This window comes from Magnolia sinica, chromosome 19, assembly GCF_029962835.1.
Source record: "Magnolia sinica isolate HGM2019 chromosome 19, MsV1, whole genome shotgun sequence".
Taxonomy (NCBI): Eukaryota; Viridiplantae; Streptophyta; class Magnoliopsida; order Magnoliales; family Magnoliaceae; genus Magnolia; species Magnolia sinica.
In genome coordinates, this window is record NC_080591.1 from 2,471,499 (window position 1) to 2,497,543 (window position 26,045).

Below are 26,045 nucleotides of genomic sequence, written 5' to 3' on the forward strand. Positions count from 1 at the left end.
CAAAACTCAGCTACATCATTAATTCAAGTGTACAACATGATTGAAAACAGTGTAAAGAGCAACAGTCACCCTCAAACTGTTTGACTTGGTATGGCCCACATGAATGATAGTGTAGCAGCTAGCTAATGGTTGGAGTGAATCTCATATAATCATCACGATATGCCCTGTAAAAATTAATGTTGGACATCTCTTCCAACAGCTTCCTGTGGTGTGTGACCCACCTGAATCACAAGTCACTCAGCCTTTTTTTTCCTTTTTTTTTGAGACTGCTTTTTTTGGAGACAGCATGTAATGGTCACAATGGATTTCACATACACATCAAGGCGAGCACTATCAAAAATCGAGGGTGGCGTCTCCCTCCCGTATGTTAAAAAAACAAAAAAAAAAACAAAAACAAAAACAAAATGTCATGCGCATCTAAGATCTACTCCACCCATTAGATGTGATCCTAAATTAGGCCCAGGACTCAGGTGGCTCACACCAAAGGAAACAGTTAGGAGAGACCTCCACCCATGATTGTTATGGAACCTATCCTGGTGACCAAATGAAATCCACTCCAATCAGACACCACACCAAATTTTAGGTGCCAACCCAAAAATAATAAGCACATCCGTGATCAAGGTAGGCCAAACTCAAGGGAAACATTTTTCAAGTTTCTGATTGTGTGGTCCACCTGAATCAGTAATGGAGCTGAGTTTTAGACCATCGTCAGGTTGGATTTCATATTAACATAAAGGTAAGACTGACCTAAGCAGCCAATCCCTTGTGCTCGACCTGAACCACTGTTAAGAAATCGAGCAACCGTGCAAGATGCCACACTTGGATTAATGAGGCAACTTGACCAACTTATAACCAAAGTTTTACTATCAAGACCGAATTAATCACAAACATTTTTCTGTTTTGCTGGGGTCGGCATAAATTTTTCAGTCGGGGGCACGTTCGTGGTAGGACCCACACAGATGACGGCTTTGATCTATCTGAGCCAACACATGGCACTCTTTTCTCGTTCTTGATTCCCCAAAATATGAAGATTTCTTGAACAAATCACACACTATAAATACTTGAAATAGGATGAGAAAGTATAGATGACGAAATAGCAATTTACTGTGGAATAATAGCACAGGAAATGGGGCCACAGGGCCTCCTCACTTTCCTCAATGAAGAAACTTACATGGCATAGTAGATGGGACCCCCATGAGGGCTTCCTCTCTTTTCCTCAATGAACAAAACTTACATACATTCCCTTTACACACACATACACACGCGAGAAAAAGAAAAGAAAAAGGAAAACAAAAACAAGGGGGAGCAAACCTAGGGTTGACAATGGGCTAGGGTTATCTTAGGCCCGGATTTTGAACTGCTTCAGCCAGGTCAGGCAGGCCCATTAAAAAATTAGTTAGCAACATCCAGGCCTGGTCCATTGTCAGGCCTAAGCAAGACTGAAAGATCAAAAGACCAATCTCTAGATACCCTTCATGGGTATTATCACTCTATCACCTATCTCCCCTCTTATGTTACAATAGCTATAGACAACAACCCCAGAGTGCTACAAAGAAAATGCAGAAAAAAGGGAAAGATCATACAAGAATGAAAAATACCCATTTACATTTTCTCCACCTTTATCGCTTCTACCGACTGAGATTCCTTCAACAGCATCTCATACTCGTGATTAACCTCCTCAAGCTCGATTTTAAGCTTTTGCACCTAGCGAGTGAAATTTAAAAAAGAAAAAACAGAAAGTAATGTTTTAGAAGTTCCGATTTCAGACCTAGCACAAGTAATTAAAATCTGTAGGTTCCAATGTTTGAAAAGTTATGCATCGAAAATTTATGCATTGGATCTTTTTCTATTGTGGGTTCATAGGCTCTTACAGGGCAGGGCATGTGGGACATCCAACCAATGCATCATGTGGGCCCCTCACTGTAAATCTCATCACCCAAAAATCAGGCAGCTGTCCATTGAAAATATGGATCATCAAGTTTTTCTAGCCGTCATTTTGTTTTTGTGCATGCGTGGCCAACATATTAAGTTGCCCTGGCTCCGATACCCCGATGTGTCCCAGTTTGCCATACAAAATCCCATGAGACTGGCATGAGGTATTAGCAAACCTTTCCATTACACTCTACCAGCTCAAATTATATTGAATAACATAGTTAAAAGATGTAGATGACTTGGACCAACTCATACGGTCTCGAGTCAAGTTGGGACACTTGAATCAGGTTGAATTGGCCCAACTCATCCGAGATAAGGAGTTAATCAAATCAGCTAGGTGACTTGTGGTGTCAAACCAGGTCAGTCTGGCCAAGTCCGAGTCGGCTCGGACAAGGTGAATGGGAATACTATATGAAGGAAAACACAAACAAACACCTAAAATGGAAAACACCATTTTACAATGTAGAATTTTTATTTTATTTTATTTTTTGAGAGGTAACAATAATTATATTTATAAGAAAAAAGAACACAAAAGGAGAGGATCAACTCGCTGAGAAAGCGAGAAGATTATCCTTTGTCGAACAAAACTACAATTTAGCAAAGACGGATCTAGAAAAAGCTGGATCAGACAACACTTTCTTTTCTTTCTTTTTTTACAAAATTTTGAAAAAAAAAAAAAAAGAAAGAACGAAGAAAAAGGAAAAGGAAAAGATGACAGTTTCAGATTGCTTTAGAAAAGGAAAACATCAAGAAATGCAATTGAATGCAACTCAATTGAAAGCATACTTCATAGACATACAATTGATAATTTGATATGAATACTTTGCTATGTGGAGACATTACCTTGAACTGAAGCTCTTCCTCAATCTTCTCATACTCAACACACCTGAAAAACAGATGCAAGATTAGCAATGAAGAATTCTAATGGTCAAAAGGCTAACTGCTTTCTTCACTCCACTAATTATGAAAAACATAAAAGATACTAATGATTATTCATTCCACATCAATTTTCTCATGATTGTACCTGACTCGTCCAAGTCGACTCAGAACTTGACTCAAACCGAACAAGTCTGGAAAAGTTACCAAGTTAATGATTCCCTTTCTACGCTTCCATAAAGTTTCTAGAGCGATCAAAAGATCTCCGCAAAGCCAACTTACACTTCTGCATGGACACACATGCCAACCTAGCACTCATGTGGAACATCTGACATGCATCAGGTGGACCCCACCATCTAGATGATCAGATCAGCCAGTATATCCATGGAAACAATAGATGCTCAATAAAGTTCCCACTGGTCCACTTTCCACATGCATATGTGATCTGTTTGGTGAGTGGACTGACCAATTTTTGGGCCACATCTCTACACACACTCCAATTACTTGGGATGAGGCTTTGCTGATGCCGTTTCTACACAGCAGGGCTGACGTGATGCAAGGCTTCAGTGTCCTGCACATGCCAAGTCTGCACATTGGCAATGTATAGAAGGGCATGTGAGCTTTGCAGACTATCAACAAGCTTCTGAGCATAGTGTTGAAGTATATATGGGCCGTGAGCCCCTGGGCTTGGGTGTGGGCCTCTGCACCTTTTGTTTCTGTTTTACTTTTTGCTCTTTATTTTTCCTGTTTTGCCCCGTGTTTAAGGGTATTTTATATAATTTGGACGTCTTGGTATATTATAAATAAAGATGGTCAAACGTGAAACCCTAGATACCTTTTTCTCTTCCAAAAATTATTTTCTCTGACATGGTATCAGAGCATAGATAGTTCCTAGGGTTTATCTGGTCTTTCAATCTCCAGTCTCTCTTCCATTCTTGATCCTTTCCTCTCTCTCTCTTTCCTTCTCTTCTTTACATCTTTTTATCTTTTTTATATATTTTCTCTCAGTTTGAGAGTCATGGATTTTTACTCACTGATTTGATAAGATTCGTGAGGGGGAGACTTGCGGCTGAAGTTATTTTGGAGATCCGGTGGAAGGTGTTGCCAGATATTCTATTTCAATCAAGGTTCTGGAGTGATTTCCTTCCAGTTTTCTCAAAACTGTTTTGCAGTGGTTGTGTTTTTGCTGGAAATTTATGTTCATCAGACTTTTTGAGCCATTTTTTTCTTCAGCTTTAGTGAAATCTGTTTGCAATGATAAGGGCTCGGTGACGACTGTTGTTTGGACAGATTTGTTAGTTTGAACAGATTTTTTGGTCTACCAAATTTACTGGAATCTACGTATGGTAATCCTTAAAATTCAAATTTGTTATCTTTTTACAATCCAGCCATAAAATCTCCTCTCACTTCTTTGGTTCTTCATGAATAGTGATTTGAGGTTCATTTTTCGAGATTCAGTTTGATTAATATTGTTTGGTTTAAATATGGCCTCTTCATCAAGGTCTGAGACAGTTAATTCAATCAACTCTAAGATGGAACAGTTGATCATTCATTCTGAAAATCATGGGTTGCAGATTACAACCCATAAGATTAAGTACAGAAATTATCTTCAATAGTTGAAAGTAGTTGAGAAGTTTTATTAGAGAAAAACAGAATTTGGGAAAATATAAATGGCGGTATTCCAGAACCTCCCTATGTCATATCCTTCTTATGAATATTGGAAATCAAGTAACTTGTCATGTCATGGCTTCTAAATTCTATGAAACCAAAAGTTGGTGAAGGACTTTTTCTATTATCTCGGGCCTGTGAGATGTGGTTGACTGCTCATGAATTGTATGCTTATCATAATAATATGGCTCCCTATGTCAGATCCTTCTTATGAATATTGGAAATCAAATAACTTGTCATGTCCTGGCTTCTAAATTCTATGAAACCAAAAGTTGGTGGACTTTTTCTATTATCTTGGGCCCATGAGATGTGGTTGACTGCTCATGAATTGTATGCTTATCATAATAATACAGCTCAGATTTACAATATTTATCAAGACATTGGAAATTTGAGACATGGGGAGCGATCAGCTTATGCTTATTATGCTAAGATGCACAATTTGTGGCAAGAATTATCTTTCCTGAAGAAAAGGATATTTGAATTATTAGCGGGTAGAATTTGAACCAAATTCTTGGGTCGCCTGCTCTACCTTTCTTAAATAGTGTGTATGCTTTGCTCTTACAAGATGAGAGGTGTCGTGCAACTATGGGACTAGCTGTGGTTGAGAAATCCACTCTTGTGGCAAGATTTAGAAACTATGATAATACTGGAAGAGGTAAAGCTACTGTATGAGGAGGTCGGGATGCTGGCTGTGGCCGTGGCCGTGGTCGCAGTGTTGGTTGCGGTCATGGTGCAGACCATCTATATACTGATTATGATCGATATGGCCATACTGTTGAAAAACCCCGATCAAAGCTAGTGTAGATCTACTTTTCATGTAGAAACGCAATGAGAAGAAGGAAGAGAGTGAGAAGAGATACTATGCAGAGAAGAAATTCGTGTTTGGAGATTGAAAGCTGATTGAAAGCTGATTGCGATGCATAGAAACAGTTGACTCGGTAGAAACAGCTTGCTGTTGAAGAGATGCGTGATGTACTTTTCATCTTGTAATGTACGCAGAGAGATGCCGTTTAAGGGGAAAAAAACCAGTGTAGATCTTCTGCTGTCCATGTAGGCTTTTCCAGTAGCCATATTTATCATCATAGATGGCCTCTACAGAAATAGGGAGATCCAACGCTCATGGTAGCCAATATACAGAATACCAACAGGGCCATTAGAATCGGAATGCGGCAGCGCCATCTCTCTACTGTTGAAGAAGAGATTTAATCAATCAAAAATCTGAAATTTGCAATGAAGAAGGTTTCAGCAGAAGAGAAAGGCAAAGCATTAGCTGTGGAAGACAACATCTCTGTCCGTCAGCAAGACAAAGGTGAATGGATTAGAGTTCAGTCAAGAAGAAATCAGAGAGCTCGGGCTAATGGGTTCCTCAGTAAGAATTCCTCTTACCCAACCCTATTTGTCAAAGGCTATCCCCACGGATGGTATCCTCTCAATCTTGAGAAGATTTTTGGCCGGGCGGGAGCTGTAATGGATGTGATAATGCCTCGCGATAGAGAGAGTGGGGACTATCGAGGTTTTGGCCTCATCCGTATGGGAAGTGAGGAAGAGTTGGCGAGAGCCGTTCAGATGATTCATGGTATGAGCTTTGGAGGGAAGAAGATTCTAGTACAGAGAGCGCGATATGGGCCAGAATCTCTATCGCTTAAACAGGGCACTCTTAAGCGCACCCCATCCAAAAATCCCGTTAATCCTGCAGCCCTATCCCACAATCCCGCTAAGGTATACAGTCCTATTGCAGTCCAGAAAATCGCAGCTCAGTCGTTTAAAGAAGCCCTGATGCATGGCGCTCCATCCCATTCTCCAAGTCACTCGGTTCCCGATAAGGAGACGACGGAAAGGGTGTCTGATTAGAATTCTCCATCTCCTCTTGGAGATTCCGATGAGGTTTCTCAACCATTTATCAATGTCGATAAGAATATTTTTGAAAAAAATAGGGCCGATCTCGCCAAATCTATTGTTCTTATCACGAAGGAGGGAGCCTCCATTGCTTCGGTCAGAGAATGGATTTTTCATTTTACTGGGGTTAAATTAGGACTGTCCGATTTTAAACCGCTAGGATTACGCTCTCTCTGGGTGAGGACTGGTGTGAGCCTCTTCCTAGATAAATTTTCTACAGAAACTCCGTTGCCTTCTACGAGTCCGGTGGTCAAAATAATGTTATGAGAAGAATTCTCCATCTTCAGCAAAGAAAATATTTGGGTCCTCATCTGGGATGTTCCCCTGGAATGTTGGTTCGACGAATTTCTGATGGCGGCTACTTCACCCTTTGGTTTTCTTTTGGAACTGGATTCCAAAACGAAGTTGGGTATTGAAGTAGGGATCATCAGGGCTAGGATAAGGAGGAAGAAAGGATCTCCCCTTCCTGCTGCGGTGAAGGTGAAGGTAGATAATCGCACTATTCTCCTTCCAATCCAACAGGAAATCCTGGGTAACCCCCAAGGTCGGTGGGGAGAAATATGGAGTCTCAAAGATTCAGCGCTTTCAACTTCAATGGTAGAGACGAGAATAGAAGATGGTGTACTTCCTCCAGTGCATCGCGGACTACCGGCGAAAGCGAGGCGGGAAATCATAAAGCTAGTTATCAACGTCCTCTCAGTAGCAGCCCAACGGAGACGCGTGGCTATCTCTCCGTAGATCCCGTGCCTCCTGCGTCAAATGACAGTGGTTGCTTCGCTGCCACGGAAATGAGATATTCGGAGAGCCTGACACGTGGTTCGTTCTCTGCATCCAAATCCCGTACGGAGAGATATTCTCCGCTTCGGTCTTCTCCGGAAAGGCCACGTGTATCTCGCTCGCTCCCTTCAGTTAAAGAGGGTGGCGTGCCTTCTGAGTCCTCCCACGCGCCAATGGACATGCCTGTAGCTCCCATCAAAACGGTCCACGTGTCCAACCGCCCTCCTGATCAAAGGCCTCCTCAGCAAATCTTTTACGGGTCTTCAGACCCAGGTCTGGGTTCGATCCGATTCAATTTATCGGGAGACAGGTGGGGCCCCCTTACTATTGTCGATTCAATCCCCGCCAATCCTTCCCTACCTCTTCTGCCCCTTCCCGCCTTTCCTAATCTGCCGGGTTCTCCCATTAGAGTCCATCCTGCAAAATGGGGAGACGCTTCATCAGTGGGAACTGATCCAGAAAGCCTGGTCTCGGTAAGCCTGCCTTCCAGTCCTGCCTTCCCCCTGATCCACCCGTCGACACCTCTGACTGGGCAGATACGGGTCCTATTACCCTCTTCCATGAGATTGACTCCAGTGAAGTGCTAGATGCCAAACCTCTGCAGGTGTGCCCTCAATGTCTATCGCAACAGCATGACGATAACTCCTCTTTGATCCCTCCTCAAAATCTTCGCCCTGAGCAATATGGTGAAGGCAAGACTAGAGAGGACATTTGAAGAAATCCAGAATAAGAAATGGATCCGTGATGCGGTAGGGCACGTAGGAAGATCCCTTGGCTTATCTTTTGGGAATAGGCCAGAAGACTATACGAGTCTTTTCCAGTTTATTGAAAACCGTGGCAGGCCCCTTCCTCCATCCAGAACTCCTCCTAATCCAACTCTAAGGTCCTCCAACAGAGAATTGCTCCGCCTTCAACCGGAATCCAACACCATTTCTCCTTTGGCGGGTAGGCGTGGTCATAAGGAAACCCGGGGCAGCACTGTTTCCAAACGAATATAATCTCTTGGAATATTCAGGGGTTGGGTTCCAAGCAAAAAAGGCGATTGATTAGGGAATCCATCAGAAGTAAGGATCCGGAGATCGTTTGTCTCCAAGAAACCAAAGTTCCCCACTTCTCCGACAGGTTGATGTCTTCGATTTGGAACGCTAATGATGTTAATTATATCACTTTGGATGTGGTCGGGTCATCGGGTGGTATTTTAGTCACCTAGAAACCCTCAAGAGGGGCTTTGCTCTCCTCTTTGATCAGAAATTTCTCCGTGTCCGTCATGCTTCAAGATAAGTCTTCTCTTTTCTCTTGTTCTATAATTACCGTTTATGGCCCTAATGATGACTCTCTCAGGTCTTCCTTCTGGGATGAACTGACCTCGTCCAGACAGTTTTATCCAGGTCCTTGTTGTATTGTCGGTGATTTCAATGTTATTCGATTCCCAGATGAATGCTCACGACGTAGGAGCATTTCCTCTGTCATGCAAAGTTTCTCTGCCTGGATCCAAGATTAGGAGTTAGTTGATCTCCCGATGACAGGCGCCTCTTACACATGGTCCAATTGTCGCAAATCTTCGATTCAATCCAGACTGGATAGGTTTCTTCTCTCGACTGAGTGGCTGGAGGCCTTCCCCTCGATTCATCAGCTGGCCCTCCCCAAGACAACTTCTGATCACTGCCCGATTTTGCTTTCTATGGAGGAAGTTAACTGGGGCCCTATCCCTTTCAAATTTAATCCAGCCTGGCTCAAAGTTGAAGGCTTTCAGGAAAAAGTGGTGGAATGGTGGAGCTCTTTTCAGGTGGCTGGCTACGCAGGTCATAGACTGTCGTGTAAGCTCAGACTTCTCAAGGATAAAATAAAGGACTGGAAGGCGCAAGAACTCAATAAAAGGGAGAAGGAAACTGATTCTCTTTTGCCTGAACTTCAACGAATTGATGCGGGAGTTTCTAACGACGACATCCCGTCTGAAATTCTGAATAGGCGGATTCAAATCATCCAATCTTTATCTGCCCGTGCCATGGAGGATGAAATTAACTGGAAGATTAAATCTCGAGTGAAGTGGCTCAAAGAAGGCGACAGGAACACCAAATTTTTCCACAATATTGCTAATATCAAAGCTTGCAAAAAAGCAATCCGATCCATCACGATTGATGGTTGTCAGGTTGAAGAGAAAGATCTGATTGCGCAGCATGCGATTCATCATTTTCGTTCCATTCTCTCTTCTGAAGGGTGGTCCCGTCCGAGGCTTGATGGAATTGCTTTCTCTGTGATTCAAAGGGTGGAGACTGATTCTCTGGAAGCCCCCTTCTCTGTGGAAGAAGCTAAAGCAGTAGTGTTTGACATGTCGGGGGATAAATCCCCAAGTCCAGACGGTTTCACGATGTCTTTCTTTCAGGCATTTTGGGATATGATCCAAGCAGATATCATGGAATTCCTCCGTGAGTTTCATGCGAGGGGGAAGCTCTCTAAAAGTCTAGGAGCCTCATTCATTTCCTTGATCCCTAAAGTATCAGGAGCCTCCTCGTTTTCAAATTTTAGGCCGATCAGCCTCATTGGAGGCCCCTACAAAATTCTGGCATGAATTCTCTCTTCTAGGCTTGCTACAGTTATAGGGAGACTCATCTCCAAAAACCAAAACGTGTTCGTAAAAGGGCATCAGATTATCGATGGAGCGCTAATAGCCAATGAGTGTCTGCACACATCTCACAAAGCTAGAAGGAAGACCATCTTTTATAAACTCGACATTGAAAAAGCATATGATCATGTTGACTAGGAATTTCTCCAATACATGCTGCTTCGAATGGGATTTGGTGATAGATGGCAAAGATGGATCAAATCGTGCGTGGAGTCATCGCATTATTCTATCCTGCTAAATGGCTCTCCTAAAGGTTTCTTTTCTGGATCGAGAGGATTACACCAAGGTGACCCTCTATCCCCTCTTTTATTCATTCTCATTGGAGAGGCTTTATCTCAAATGATCCTTAGAGGTTAGAGTGCTGGTTTGTTTAGAGGAAATTTTCATAACTGAAGATATGTCTCGCCTATCTCACATACAGTTTGCTGATGATACCCTGATTATGATTGAGGCAGATGAGGTTTCGATAAATAATCTTCATACGACTTTAAGATGTTTTAAGGCGGTTTCGGGGCTGAAAATCAATATGGCCAAATCTAAACTTTATGGAGTTCACTTGTCGGATCACGAATTAGAAGTCTTTGCAGATATCATGGGCTGCTCTCAAGCTTCGTTTCCTTGACATTTGTTGGGCTCCCCGTGGGATACTATTATTACCAAAATTCAAAAAAAAACTTGCTACTTGGCAATGCCGTTATTTATTGACCGGAGGAAGAATCACTCTAATCAAAGCAGCGCTGTCCAACCTCCCTCTTTTACATGTCTCTCTATAGATGTCCGACCTCTGTCTTGAATCGTATCGATGCACTCAGAAGGGAGTTCTTATGGAATGGAAAAGAAAACCACAAGAAATTCCATCTAATGGACTGGACGAAAGTGTGTACTCACTTCAGGAATGGGGGAGCTAATATTAGAAATCTAAAGCATATGAATTTGTCTCTTTTGGGTAAATGGATCTGGCGTCTGGGAAAGGAAACCGATGCTCTGTGGAACATCATCGTTAAAAGGAAATATGGGTCATCTCCCGGTGGTTGGTGGACTAGCGACACTTCTTCCTATAGGGCTTCCTTCGTCTGGAAAGGCATTCTCCGTCAAAAATCATCTCTGTTATCCAATATAGGATTTGTCTTGGGTAACGGTATGAGAATCAGGTTTTGGGAAGACCAATGGCTGGGTGAATCTACCCTCAGCGGTAGATTTCCGGGTGTTTATCGTATTGCCGCCAATAAAAATAGTGTCATTGCTAGCAACTTCTCCCAATCAGGAGCCAGTGGGACATGGGAAATCAATTGCATTAGAAATCTGCGCGATTGGGAAGTGGACGAGTATGTGGAACTGCTATTAGATCTATCTACAGTCACTCTGGATCCTTCTTCTCTTGATAATTTGCATTGGAATGGCCACAGATCAGGCAACTTTTCGGTGAAATCTTTATACTCTATTCTTGCTTCTACGTCTCCATCTTCTCAGCAGATAGTCCCCTTCATATGGAAATATGCCGCCCCTCCCAAGTTTATCTGTTTCGGTTGGCTTGCTACTATGAACCGGATCCTTACGATTGACAATCTCAAGAAGCGTGGAATGCAGATTGTTAATATTTGCCGCTGCTGTGTGCACAGTGAGGAGACTGTTGACCATCTCTTGGTTCATTGTCCCTATATTTCTCTAATTTTGTGGGATTTTTGGTCTCGTTTCAATATTGCTGGTTCCGTCCCTAATTCTGCAGCGTCCTTACTAGCAGTTTGGCAGGGGCCAAAGCTTGGTGTAAAGTGAAATCTAAAATTTGGAGAATGGCGATCATCGCTATATGGTGGGCGGTATGGAAGGAGCGGAACGAAAGATGCTTCAACGACTCTACCGCTACAGCAAAAACAGTGGGGTCCTCTGCAAAAAAGTTAATTGTAGAATGGGTGTCCAATGTTTTGTGTCTTAAAGATTATGATCTTACTTTTTTAGGTTCCTAGTTTCGCCCTTTGGCTGCTAGCTTAGCAGTCCTCTTTGTATTGTTCTTTTTTCCTCTTAATATATTTTCTCAATTACCTTTAAAAAATAAATAAATAAATAAATAAATAAGCTAGGTAGATCTGATCAGAAATACCCATAGGGGTATCATATTTCACGATATTTTCATTAAAAAAAAAATCTAGAGATTCCCAAAAAAATTAAAAAAAAATTAAAATTAAAATTAAAATAAAGAAATAAAGTAAAAAAAATTAAAAAAAAAAAAAAAAACTAAAAAGTTTCTATCATATATGATGGACCTACAAAAGTTGCCTTCTTCCTGACCGAATCTCCTAGCCCATTTGCCTAACAAGGCTTAATTGACTTCATCTAATCTTTTAATAGCAGCCCTACCAGCTGAAAAAAGAAGATAGACACCATCCCATTTTAGCAAATGGAATTTGCCCAAGTCCGACCCTCCACTCCACAAAAAGTCTATTCTGAACTTATTAATTCTATTAAGAACTGACTTCGGGCATCAGAATAGATACATATAACACATCGGAAGGCTCGAAAGCAACGCTTTGATGAGGTTAGTCCTCCTACCTAGTGAGATGAGTTTGCTTTTCCAAGGATCTAACTTCCTTTCCATTCTTTCAATAACAATATCACATAGGTGAGATGCAGGCTTACCTATGCACAAGGGGAGACCCAAATAAGTTGAGGGAAAGGACCCAACCTTACACCCAAGAAGAGACGCAAACCGACCCAGATTTGAATCCAACAGATTAACACCCAAAACTTCAGTTTTGGGCCAAATTGACCTTAAGACTAGACACCAATTCAAACATCCAGATAATTTTACCCAAATTGTCAACCATAGACTCGGAAGCATCACAGAGAACCAGCATGTCATTAGCAAATTGCAAATGGTGATGTTTTGAGGATAATTGGGAACCTAGAAACCCCAAAACAGGTCCACAGATTGCCCATCAACTAGCAGTTGGCTTAGGGCTTCTAAAACAATAAGGAAAAGGAATGGGGAGAGGGGATCTCCTAGCCGCAAACCCCTGGTCGATGTCAATACCCAAACAGAGAACTATTAAGCATCACCGAAAACCTTGCCAATGACACACATGACATAATACTCTTTTCTCTGACACAAGAGCATCACAAGAAGTATCCTTCACTAGGTGTCGAGTCACACCATTTATCTTGACAAAGATTTGCCAAAGTTAACAAATACTTTTTATTTTAAAGGAAAAATCTAGAAAACCAATTAAAACCATAAAGATTATCTGTTTTTTAACATTTGAACATGACATCCCAAGGGGAGCAAAAGTAAAACTGCAATGAATATTAGAACTTATAGGATATATACTCACTGTGCACGAAGCTTCTCATTTTCTTCTATTAATTCTTGAGTCTCTGGATTTTGAAGAACATCCTCAGCATTATTGCCAACCTGCCCAGCAAAACAAAACTAGAATCAATGACAACAATACCTCCAACTTACAAAAATATACTAGGATTATTTTTGCACTAGTTCTGATAGTAAAGGTTAAAGACAAGATTCATTACTTCAAACAGTTCTAAAAGTGAATGAGCAGATATGCGTCCCCTCATATGACACAACCAATTGAACCATATTCGATTCATCAACTCATAGCCTTTTTGATGCAGGACAATTAACCACTTGCTCTAAAAGCTCGAACTGTTAGAGTATGGCGAATTAATTCCTTTATCTCATAACCCAGGCCCCACATCGCATGGGTTAGGACCTCGATCGAACCCCCTTCGTGGGCCACAAATCACATGGGCCGCCCACCCCGAGTGTGTCCCCGCATCCCACAGGCTACCCCACTCGAGCCCGGTGTGAAATGCGCATTAATCACCCCTGGTAGGGAGTCTTGAACACGAGACCTCCCCCGTGGGCCCCAAATCGCATGGGTCACCCACCCCGAGTGTGCCCCTGCATCCAACAAGCAACCCCACTCGAGCCCAGTGTGAAAATGCCCCTGCATTAATCACCCCCGGTGAGGAGTCTCGAACACGAGACCTCCCGCTCTGATACCAATTTGATGCAGGACAATTAACCACTTGCTCTAAAAGCTCGAACTGTTAGAGTATGGCAAATTAATCCCTTTATCTCATAGCCCGAGCCCCACATCGCATGGGTTAGGACCTCGGCCGAACCCCCTTCGTGGGCCCCAAATCACATGGGCCGCCCACCCCGAGTGTCCCCGCATCCCACGGGCTACCCCACTCGAGCCCGGTGTGAAATGCGCATTAATCACCCCTGGTAAGGAGTCTCGAACACGAGACCTCCCCCGTGGGCCCCAAATCGCATGGGTCACCCACCCCGAGTGTGCCCTTGCATCCAACAAGCGACCCCACTCGAGCCCAATGTGAAAATGCCCCTGCATTACTTTTCCCAACTATTTGGGTTTGGCTTCACAAATCTCTTTTTGCCCAATAATGCAGGGGCATTTTCACACTGGGCTCGAGTGGGGTAGCCCATGAGATGCAGGGACACACTCGGGGTGGGTGACCCATGTAATTTGGGGCCCACGGGGAGGTCTCGTGTTCGAGACTCCTCATTGAAGGTGATTAATGCAGGTGATTAATGCAAGTAAAGGTTAAAGACAAGATTCATTACTTCAAATAGTTCTAAAAGTGCATGAGCAGATATGCGTCCCCTCATATGACACAACCAATTGAACCATATTCGATTCATCAGCTCATAGCCTTTTCCCAACTATTTGGGTTTGGCTTCACAAATCTCTTTTTGCCCAATAATGCAGGGGCATTTTCACACCGGGCTCGAGTGGGGTAGCCCGTGGGATGCAGGGACACACTCGGGGTGGGTGACCCATGTGATTTGGGGCCCACGGGGGAGGTCTCGTGTTCGAGACTCCTCACTGGAGGTGATTAATGCAAGTAAAGGTTAAAGACAAGATTCATTACTTCAAACAGTTCTAAAAGTACATGAGCAGATATGCGTCCCCTCATATAACATAACCAATTGAACCATATTCGATTCATCAGCTCATAGCCTTTTCCCAACTATTTGGGTTTGGCTTCACAAATGTCTTTTTGCCCAATAATGCAAGGGCATTTTCACACCGGGCTCAAGTGGGGTAGCCCATGGGATGCAGGGACACTCGGGGTGGGTGACCCATGTGATTTGGGGCTTACGGGGGAGGTCTCGTGTTCGAGACACCTCACTGGAGGTGATTAATGCAGGGGCATTTCACACCGGGCTCAAGTGGGGTAGCCCGTGGGATGCAGGGACACACTCGAGGTGGGCGGCCCATGCAATTTGGGACCCACGAGCCCATGAGGGGGGTTCTGCTGAGGTCCTAACCCATGAGATGTGGGGCCTGGGCTATGAGATAAAGGGATTAATTCACCATACTCTAACAGTTCGAGCTTTTAAAGCAACAAGTTAATTGTCCTGCATCACCTAACTATTTGGGTTTAGCTTCACAAATCTCTTTTTGCCCAACTATTTGGGTTTGGCTTCAGAAATCTCTTTTTGCCATAACAAAACAAAAAAAAAAAAGGAAAGAAGAAGAAGAAGAAGAAGAAGGAAGAAATAAAGAAATAAAGAAAGAAAACCCAATGCCCTATTCATGGTAAGTGAACTAGTTTTGTATGCATTTTAGTAACTCAATCCTAATCTTTTTGGTCTCCTATCCTCTTGTCACACTCTTCAACCCTAATCAATGTTCCACTCCTCATCAAAGCGCTCCCCTATCTTCATTGCACGTAACATACATGCTTTCCTTCATTTTATTCTCTTATTAAGATGTCTCTTGATTGCTTCGGATGACCTCAACATCCTCATTTTTGGAATACTAATATTTTCTCTTCCTGAGATGTCTCCTGGTTGCTTCGGATGACCTCAACATCCTCATTTTTGTAACACTCAAATCTTTACCGAATTTACCTATATAGAACATAGTCAAATAGTTGTCTTATAAAAATTGTCGGAAGTTTCATAGGCATGTCGCAATCACGGAACACTCTGAAGGCACCTCTCCAATTCTATTGGAAGCATCAACATGAATCCATCATCCTTTTGAATAATGGAGTCGATGCAATGAAACGCATCACTTTAAGGAATCTCCTGCACACCAATTTTAACTAAAACCTCGCCTTTGTAATCATTCTAAAGTTGCATCCGAAATACTTCCGTCATAACACCCTCCCTCGTCACCCAATATGACATCATATGCAAACAACATAACCAAGGGACTTCATACAGAATGATTAATTCATCTATAACAAGTGCAAAAAGGTAAGAACTTTTTGTTGACCCCTGATAAAGACCCATTGATCACCCAGCAGGATCCGAACTAATTTTTTCATATCCACCTTTATTGTCTTGATCTTTGTTCCACCAACCTATTGTAAAGCCACATAAATAGGAATGATCAAAATCTTTCAATAAATGTAATTCCAATATCCAGATCACCCACTAGAAAGTTACCCAAGCAAAGCCAATAAATGGATACTTAAAAGAGTTCATCATCATCTACGCCTTATCCCAACTAACTGGAGTCAACTAAATAAATGGGGTCGGCTACGTGAACTTTGTTCCACCATTCCACTATCAAGGATAATCTTCAGTTAACTTTTAAGGTCAATAAATCTTTTCTTACTACCTCCACCCATGTACTTTTGAGCCCTCCCCATGCTTTTCTAACGGGTGCAATTCTTGGTTCCCTTTACACATGGCCAAACCATCTAAGTCTACTTTCCCTCATCATCATCTACACCTTAACCCAACGAACTGGGGTCAGCTACAAGAATCTCATTCCACTATTCCACTTTATCAAGGACCATGTCCTCAGTTAATTTGCAGGTAAACAAATATTTTCTTACTACCTCTACCCACGTCCATTTGGGCCCTCCCCTTGTCCTTCTTATTGGTGCAATTCTTGGTTTACTTTGCACATGGCCAAACTATCTAAGTCTACCTTCCCTCATCTTATTACCCTGTTTGTGCTACTCCATAATCCCCTCAAATGCATTCATTTTTAATTCTATCCTTCCTAGTCTTGCCACTCATCCATCGATATCCTCATTTCAACTATGCTAGTCCTATGAACATGTTGTTCTTGACTACCCAACATTCTACCACACGAAACATGGCTGGTCTTATAGCAATCCTATAAAATATCCCCTTCAGTTTGATTGACATTTGGCAATCACATAAAACTCCAAAGGCACATCACCACTTCATCCACCCAGCTCTAATTCTGTGAGCAACATCCTTCTCATCTCTCCGCTCTCATGAATTATCCACCCAAGATGCCGAAAATGGTCATTGTCCTTCTTAGTCAACAATCTTAATTAATTCCTTGTTCATTCTTGTTACTAAAATTGATTTTTGTAGGATTGATTTTAAAACCTTCATATTCCAAAGCATGCATCTGCAGCTCTAACTTTGCACTTGCCCCCTCCATATTCTTGTTAATCAAAACTATGTCATCTAACCCCCTCCCTACTCTTGTTAATCAAAACCATGCCATCCGCAACCAACATACATCCCGGACCTCTTCCTGTAAATGCTTCATGAACCCATCTATAACCAATGCAAAAGGATACAAGCTCAATGCATACCTCTAGTATGCTTACATTTATCAGAAACTCACTTGTCTCTCCACTAGTAGTCCTCACATTTGTTACCACTCCCTCATACATATCCTTGATCACATCAATATCCTCTTGAGACTCCTTTCTTTCTCAATGCAAACCTCTAGTATGCTTACATTTATTAGAAACTCACTTGTCTCTCCACTAGTAGTCCTCACATTTGTTACCACTGCCTCATACATACCCTTGATCACATCAATATATCCTCTTGAGACTCCTTTCTTTCCCAGTGCAAACCAAATTGTCTCTAGAGAACCTCCATATTCTTTCTCTAAGCTAATGAAAACCATGTGGAGATTCTTCCACCCCATCCTATATTTCGCCACCAGCCATGTAAGTAGGAAAATAGCCCAGTGGTTGACCTTCTTGGCATAAATCCAAACTGATTTTCTGAAACATGTCTCATGCCTTAATCTTTGCTCACTCTCTCCCACAATGTTTCATTAAATAAATAAATATGAGCAAAGCAATGATAAAATGAGCTTTCCTTAATTAGTGTCCACAGGCCTCCAATGCAGAAATTTTGGAGTTTCACTAATCTCAATGACATTGGAGGCTGTTGATACCTGTAGCATTTTAATTACATTACAAAAGAATATCTAGCCAAAAGCAATGTGCATAGAGGTGGTTATACAATACTTCAGGCAAAAGTTTGCATAGTATCACTCAGGTTTTCAGTTTGTAAAAATGGGGCTCACGATCCATCTCCAAACCAACCCTACTATAGATGGCCCATGCACCAAAGATACCCCAAATTGAAAATTCCATATCCTTCAATAGACAGCCAACAAATTGACAAATAAGAAAACAATACAGCTATGCTAACATTCAACCAAAAAAGGACAACTAAATAGGATCTTCCAATGTGGGGAATTGTTGGTGCAAGAGCCATCCACAATGAGGTCCATCATATCAACAGTTTGGAGAACACCATTGGATTCACTTGTGCAAACTGAAAACCAAAGAACTCATTCCATATATTATATATCATGCCATATAATATCATACAACAGATATTATAGCCTTACAGAATTACCAGGCTACCATAGATGGCCAGCCCAACTGAAATTTAGATTGGGGTTCTCATGATTGTGCCCACCTTTGTCTCAAGATCATGCCCATTAATTGTAGCATCTGCACCATCTGTTGCCTGCCTCTTCACCACTTCAAGTTCCTCCATACGGCTCTGTCGTTTCCTCTTTACAGGAAATTCTGTGTACCATAACCATGTGTAGATGATATGTTAGTATACTTGGAAAGAGATCAGTTGGGTATTCCCACCACCAAGACAGAAACATAGCATAACATCCAAATCACGGGTGAGATAAGAAAAGGATCGTGATTTCAGGTAAAGTACAGAAACAAAACCAAGCCCACACATTGCAAGCTCGATTTTCCACACCACGGCACCCAGTTTCCACTGAAATCATCAAACCAAATGTGATTCGAAATACATCAAAATGAACCCCAATGAGTTAAGACTCCTGTAAGTAACAACTCACCCAACTGAGTGCCAGCTTGGTAGTTGCAGAACAATCGACCTGTTCTGGCGTGCACCACAGTATCAACCATGGAGGGTGAGTTCAAAATAGCTGGGGCACTTAATGCAGTCACCACCGGCCTTACGGCTGAAAGATGAGAGGGAGAAAGACCTGCTGCATCTGGAAAACCCCCACCTGCAGAAGCTGCTCCTGAAATACTGGTAGCAGAGGATTTGGGGTTCACCACAACAGGCCGTAGGCCAGGATGAGCACGAACAGATATTGAAAGGGGGTTTTTGGCTTGATGATACCCAATCAATCCACAATGAAAATCCCTAGAGAAGTTCAGAAAAATAAATGCATTAGCTACAACAGCCCGAGAATCAATGCAGCCAAGCTATTGATGGGAAGAGTGTTTAAGAACAAGAACAAAGATAACTTCACATCCAGATGCATCAGGACCCATAGTTCTTGATAATTCTTAACACATATTCATATTGAAATGGTGAAATGGCATGGTAAAATGAGACGGTGGTATAGGCTAGGTCATCTAAACATTTTTTTTTCGGAGATCCTTGGAATGTTTTATTTGCTATGTGTGAGGAGTTTACCAGTACTCTAATGTCATATGCTTCAAGCGGGATTCAAGCTTTTGAAGAAGAGTCGTCTTCTCAAAATCTTGTTTATCATGAGTAGGCTCAATAAAATTCGCCTCCAATACACCTAAGGAAACAGTTAGATTGGGGGGAAAAATCAATGCAAAACACAGGAAAGAAAAACACCTACTCATGCAACGTTTAACAGCGGTTACGGGTCCTTTTTTCCCATTACACCTGTTACGGCCCCGTAACGTGTAACAGTTGCCACCGTTACCTTTACGTAACGGCCTTTACGGCCCCGTAACAGCCTTTACGGCACACCATGATACATATAGAAAATGATGTTCCAAAAGCCGCTTACCAACAACACCTCTGCCCCTACTGTTGGTTTGATTGAGAACTCGCCAGAATGGCTGCAAAGCAAAGAAATCAGACGAAATATGTAGCATGCATACTACCATATGCAATAAATAAACAAAAACACATACTGAGAACTAAGAATTATAATTATATTAAGGACAGTAAATAAGAGAATGGTTACAAAGCAAAGAAATCAGATAAAACATGTAGCATACATACTACCATATGCAATAAATAAACAAAAACACATACTGGGAACTAAGAAAGGTCAACGGAGCAGTTCCTGAGTTTCAATGGTGAATGTTGATGGATCTTGAGTTGATGAAATCTTACCAGGATAAGGCGGTTCTTGTGGTAGACATTGAACCCATGGACACTAACATGGGGGGCATCCTTTAGAAACCCTATTGTCGTGATGACCCCAACCTGAAAAATGATGACCAGCAAACGATACAGTGAAAATAACTAACATGGAGCAGGGGAAGAACGTATACCCAGTAAAATGTACAACTTTCCCTTTTCTACCAGTTGACAATCATTACTTTGATGAGTGACTACAGAAATGATATAATCATATCAAGGGTTATATCCATTCCCATCAGATGGTATTAGGCTTAGATGATGATGATGATGATGATGATGAACTCGATTGTGTCCCATACTGTTGGAGAGTGGAGATTATAACGTGATTCCATCTTTTAATAGTCAGGTTTTTCAGTGGGAAAGAGGATCATTTTTCAAATGCAGATTCTTCAAAATGGCATATGTAAAAAGGTCAGCATTTCAAGCTCCAAAGCTCAAATCAGCACAATAGATTTTTTTTTAACAGGGCAATGTTTAATGATCAACCAACTCAAAAATAAATTAACTAATACATAGACCATTAGCGCCTAAAACAAACAATAATATTTGACAGAAAAGCACCATTTCTCAAGGCACGAAAAGTGCTCACCTGCTAGCATTGCAATGGTTGAGGGTTTTTTCTTTTAAGCTTAGATTCAAGGGGTTTTTGTTGTATTCTTGAAGAAGGTGCTACATTCCTTATTCTTTATAATCCCTCCTTTATATAGTGATTTTTTTTTTTTTTGCCCGATTGCCCATGAATGTAGCCCAAGCGATGAACCACGTATATGATGAGGACATCGTGCACACGCACGCCTGCACACCACCACCCCTACGCACGTACATATGCAGAAGGAGGACCCCACCATCGATCTGGCTCGATGACGACGTCCAGGAAGGGCCTCCTAGTTACAAGACAAGTTTTAGTTCAAAAAAAGTAGGCCCAATAGTCAAGAAAAGCCCATCATGAGATCTCATGATCGTGGCCCACTCATCGTATTGATTTCATATTTTAGGTTTTGCTTATTGTTATTATTTAGAACATTGTGAACGCTTTAGATTCCTCTATTTGGTTTTTCTTTTAATTTACTTTATCACCAAGTAATAAGTTGCGCACATGGTGCAAGTTTTGAGGTATAGGATTTTCCCTATAAATAGACACCCCTTATAGTTCTTTTGATTCATTGAAGTTAATAAAAAAAAAATTCCTGCTTTATTTTTCTGCTCTCTTCGTGAGTTGTGGAAGAATTTAAAAGTGGGTGTGAAGCCCTCCCTTTTCGAAGGGCTAACTACCGTGGTGCGAAGCCACATCGATCCCGATTCACCCCCATCCTTCATCATCTTTTTTTTTTCCATCTTCCCCCACCATCCGTACTTCGAATTTGTCCCTTTCATTGCATCAGATTTCTTCATTACAGCAGATTTTCAGATTTCGGCCCGCAAGCAAGCTGAAACTTCGGCAGAGCACCACACCCAAACCAGAGCTCGGATCGACATCAGATTTGGGGGTTTTGCAGCCCAAGCCTAGCCGACCAAGGCCTAGGAATCTGTTTCTGGATTCCGTCCCCCACCACACGTGTGGCCAGCCTCAGGCGCACGTGCGCCCGCACTTGGCTCGCTGTCCACACACAAGGACCGTCTCGGGTTCAAGTTTCTTCCTATTTTCCTCTCTTTTATACATAATTTCATAAATCCTGACCTTAGATTACATTATCCCTAATTGATTTGCCCATTTTCTCATCCTAGGGTTCCTTGAATTGAGATTGGGGAATCCCTTGGATTAGGGACTGATTCTTATGCATGTGTGGTTGATTTCTATTTCACTTTGAGTATTGTTTGGTTCATAATTTTCATTGATTCAGCCCTAACCTGTGTAGGCCTGGATCCGCATAGATTCCCCTTTAATTGAATGTTTGGATTTTCATGTGGGATGTGGAATTTGTGTGATTGTTTCTAAATTGGTGTGATCTGAGCCTGAAATCTTGCATATCATATTTAAATTCACGTCCTGCATCAAATTTGGTATCAAAGCCTAGGGTTCTTGTAGGGGAATTCACCACATATTTAGGGTTTAGTTTATTTGAGTCCTTCATGCATCCAATCCATCATATATAGCTGCTAGAAAACCGTAGTCCCTGATATATGTAGCTGAATTTTAGTAATGGTGTGTAGTCTCCTTCATATAGTCTCGTAGGGTCATTTAGTTTTTTTAGATGCATATAGTTGCCGTAGCAGGTCCTTAGGATTGAGTTAGCCTGTGTATGCCCACATGTACGGATCGCGGTTTTGGTTTACACCCTACTCTAAACATGGAGCAACTAAAAGAATCAATGGCCAAGTTAGCCCAGCAGGTTGAGTCTATATCTAAGCGCTTGGAACAACGCATAGATCAACGCCTTAACCAATTTAATGATCGCGTTACTCAAATAGAGGCCTCCCTCAGGGCAAACCCCACCATTGGGGAAGATGTCCATTCTTAGGCAGGTGATCAAGAGATTAGACCAAGGAATGAAGGCGGCCAAGGAGTTGGTCATGGGCGCGCACCTGTGCACCCACCCCGTGAGGGACATCATGACCAATATGACCCAAATGCGCAACTCCTCAAGGGAGTCAGAGTAGATGCCCCTACTTTTGATGGCCACTTAGACTATAAAGCTTTTTTAGATTGGTTGGCGGATATAGACTACTATTTTGAGTGGTATGATACGTCGAATGCTCGACGAATCCGATTCGCCAAGATGAAGCTTGTAGGTAAAGCAAAGAGGTTTTGGGCGACGGTTGAGCGAAAAAAAGAAAGAGCGAGGGAACTTTCAATAGTCCATTGGGGATAAATGAAAGAAACGCTGAAAGAGAAGTACCTCCCTCTCTTATCGCCTGCGATTGATTGAGTGGCAGTCTCTTCAATAGGGTTCCATGAGTGTTGCTGACTATATTGAGAAATTCGAAGAGTACTTGACCCGCTGTGAGGTTGATGAGGACCCCATACTCACCCTTGCTCGTTTTAAAACGGGCCTCCGTCCTGACATTAGGAGAATTGCTCGCCAAAGACAGACACTATCGAATAGTTGTACCAAGTAGTGTTAGATGTCGAGCAATACCTTAAAGCATCTGTGGGAAGGCAGTTTGACTTTTGCGAATCCGGTGCTAAGGCCAACCCCTCTAGGGCTAGACCTAACACGGGATTCCAAAACAAACCTTCCCCTAATGTTCAGCCCAAACCTAAGGATGATAAGGGTAAAGAGATTGTCGGGTCTAGTTCACGTGGAAGTGGGGCCACTAGCTGTTTTAGGTGTCAGGGGTTTGGTCATTTTGCTCACCAGTGCGGCACGAGAGAGGGCACCAAAGTACTCCTTATTGATGGGCAGGTAGAAGTAATGCCCCCAGAGAGTGATAGTGAGGAGGAGGAATATGAGCCAGTCAGAACTCCTAGTGATGAGGAAGAGGGAGCACGAGTCTGTGACCCTCGCAATTGTGCGTTGCGCCCTGCCTTAAGCCAAGAGCACAGATGACTGGCGCCGCAACACGATCTTCTACACTTATGCAAAATGTGGGGAAAAGAGTTGTAAGATAAACGTGGATAGTGGTAGTTGTGCCAACGTGGCATCGACTAGCACTGTGAGTCGTTTGGGCTTGAAGCTGGAAGCCCATCCTCAGCCCTATAGTCTCCTGGGTTGATGAAACATCTATTCCAGTCTCGCACCGTTATCCTATCCCTATTCAATTTAGATATTATAAAGACACAATTTAGTGTGATGTTGTTCCTATAGATGTGGGTCATATCATTCTAGGTAGGCCATGGCTCTATGACAGGGATGTTACCATATGTGGTCATTCAAATGTGTGTACATTTTGGTTTAAGGGCAAGAAGGTCAAGCTAAATCTTCTGCCATCCAAGAATACAACTGGAAAAGAGCTCACCACACAGAGTGGTGCGAGCGGCGCAAAGGAAGTAGAGTCGAAGTCCAAGTCCAAACCGCTTCATATTTTGAATGCCAAAGACTTTGAGCGAGAGACGGAGGCGGACTCGATAATATACGCCCTTGTGGCTAGAGAGAGTGTACCAGAGACTGGCGTAGAGTTACCCACTGAGGCCATTCAGGTAGTACATGAGTTTCGTGATGTCTTTCCTGATGATTTACCGAATGAGCTTCCCCCTATGAGGGATACAGCATGCCATTGATTTAATCCCTGAAGCAACTCTACCAAACCTCCCGCATTACAGAATGAACCCAAAGGAGCACGCTGAGTTGAAGGAGCAGATTGATGAACTCCTAGAGAAGGGTTTTATTCGAGAGAGCGTGAGTCTGTGTGCCATGCCCGCCCTTCTTACACCTAAGAAGGATGGCACATAGAGGATATGTGTTGATAGTAGGGCCATCAACAAAATCACAATCAAGTATCGGTTTCCCATACCGCGTCTTGATGACATGCTAGATATGATGGCCAATGCTACTATCTTGTCAAAAATCGACCTCAAAAGTGGGTATTACCAAATCCGTATACGCCCTGGTGATGAGTGGAAGACGGCCTTTAAAACGAAAGATGGGCTATATGAGTAGCTAGTTGTGCCTTTTGGGTTAACTAATGCCCCAAGCACTTTCATGCGTATGATTACCCAAGTGTTGAGACCCTTCATGGGGAAGTTCCTGGTCGTATACTTTGATGATATCTTGATTTATAGCATAACTAAGGAGCAACACCTCAACCATTTGAGGCGGGTTTGTGGGATCCTTAGGGCCGAGAAGTTGTACGCCAACCTAAAGAAGTGTGCGTTCTTATCTAATAGTTGATCTTCTTAGGTTTTATTGTGTCAGCTGAGGGCATATCGGCGGATCCCGAGAAGGTCAAGGCCATCGTTAATTAGCCTAGACCCCGCAAAATTCATGAGGTGTGCAGCTTTCATGGCTTAGCTACTTTTTATAGGCGGTTCATTCGAGGCTTCAGTTCCATTATGGCTCCCATCACGGACTGCATAAAAAAGAGAGAGTATCAATGGACAAAGGCCGCCTCGAAGGCTTTCAAGGAGACAAAGGTCAAGATGACCGAAGCTCCAGTCACGCGACTTCCAGATTTTTCAAAAGCTTTTAAAGTCGCATATAACGCGTCAGGAGTCGGCATGGGAGTACTTAGCTAGGAAAGGCACCCTGTCACCTTTTTTAGTGAGAAACTGAACGAGGCGAAGCAAAGATATTTCACTTATGACAAGGAATTCTACGCGGTAGTGCAATCACTACGCCATTGGCGACATTACCTTTTACTGCAAGAATTCGTCTTGTTCTCAGAACACGAGGCCTTAAGATACATGAACTCTCAGAAGAAATTAAGCCCCAGGCACGCTAAGTGGGTTCAATTCCTTCAAGAGTACACTTTTGTGCTTAAACACAAGGCCGGTGTAGAAAATAAGCCTGCCGACACGTTGAGTCGTCGAGTCGCATTACTCAACTCCATGAGCGTTGAAGTTACGAGCCTTGAGTGCATCAAAGAAGAGTATTCTGAGTGTCCGGATTTTGGGGTTGTGTATACGTCTTTATTAGAGAGTCCGTTAGGAGCTAACAGTGAGTATTTGATTTTGGACGGATATTTGTTTAGGAGTGACCACTTGTGCATACCACGCACCTCCCTTCGCGATTTTCTTGTCTGGGAGTTACATTCGAGGGGGGTCGCGGGTCATTTCGGACATGACAAGACCATTGCCCTAGTAGAGGATAGATTTCATTGGCCAAGCCTCAAGCGGAACGTGGCCAAAATTATAGGGCAATGTCGTACTTGTCAACTGGCAAAGCAGAGGAAACAGAATACAAGATTATATACACATTTGCCAGTCTCATTCATCCCTTGGCAGGACTTCAGTATAGACTTCGTGCTTAGACTTCTCAAGACTATTCG

General features: G+C 42.5%; 1 protein-coding gene across 4 annotated transcripts in view; it reads right to left on the reverse strand.

Annotated features, from left to right (window-relative positions):
• Positions 1–1,084: 1,084 nt before the first annotated feature.
• Positions 1,085–26,045, reverse strand: part of LOC131235643 (protein MICRORCHIDIA 6) — a 39,683-nt gene continuing 14,722 nt past the window's right edge. For all 4 annotated transcript variants that reach the window (XM_058232908.1, XM_058232906.1, XM_058232909.1 and 1 more), the window contains 8 exons: positions 20,151–20,243; positions 19,819–19,870; positions 19,470–19,581; positions 18,880–19,193; positions 18,477–18,589; positions 13,099–13,178; positions 2,776–2,818; positions 1,085–1,704 (listed from right to left, as the gene is read on the reverse strand). In XM_058232908.1, coding sequence (XP_058088891.1) covers positions 1,603–1,704; positions 2,776–2,818; positions 13,099–13,178; positions 18,477–18,589; positions 18,880–19,193; positions 19,470–19,581; positions 19,819–19,870; positions 20,151–20,243 — 909 coding nt within the window. In that variant the 3' untranslated portion in view covers positions 1,085–1,602. The remainder of the gene's footprint in view (positions 1,705–2,775; positions 2,819–13,098; positions 13,179–18,476; positions 18,590–18,879; positions 19,194–19,469; positions 19,582–19,818; positions 19,871–20,150; positions 20,244–26,045) is intronic.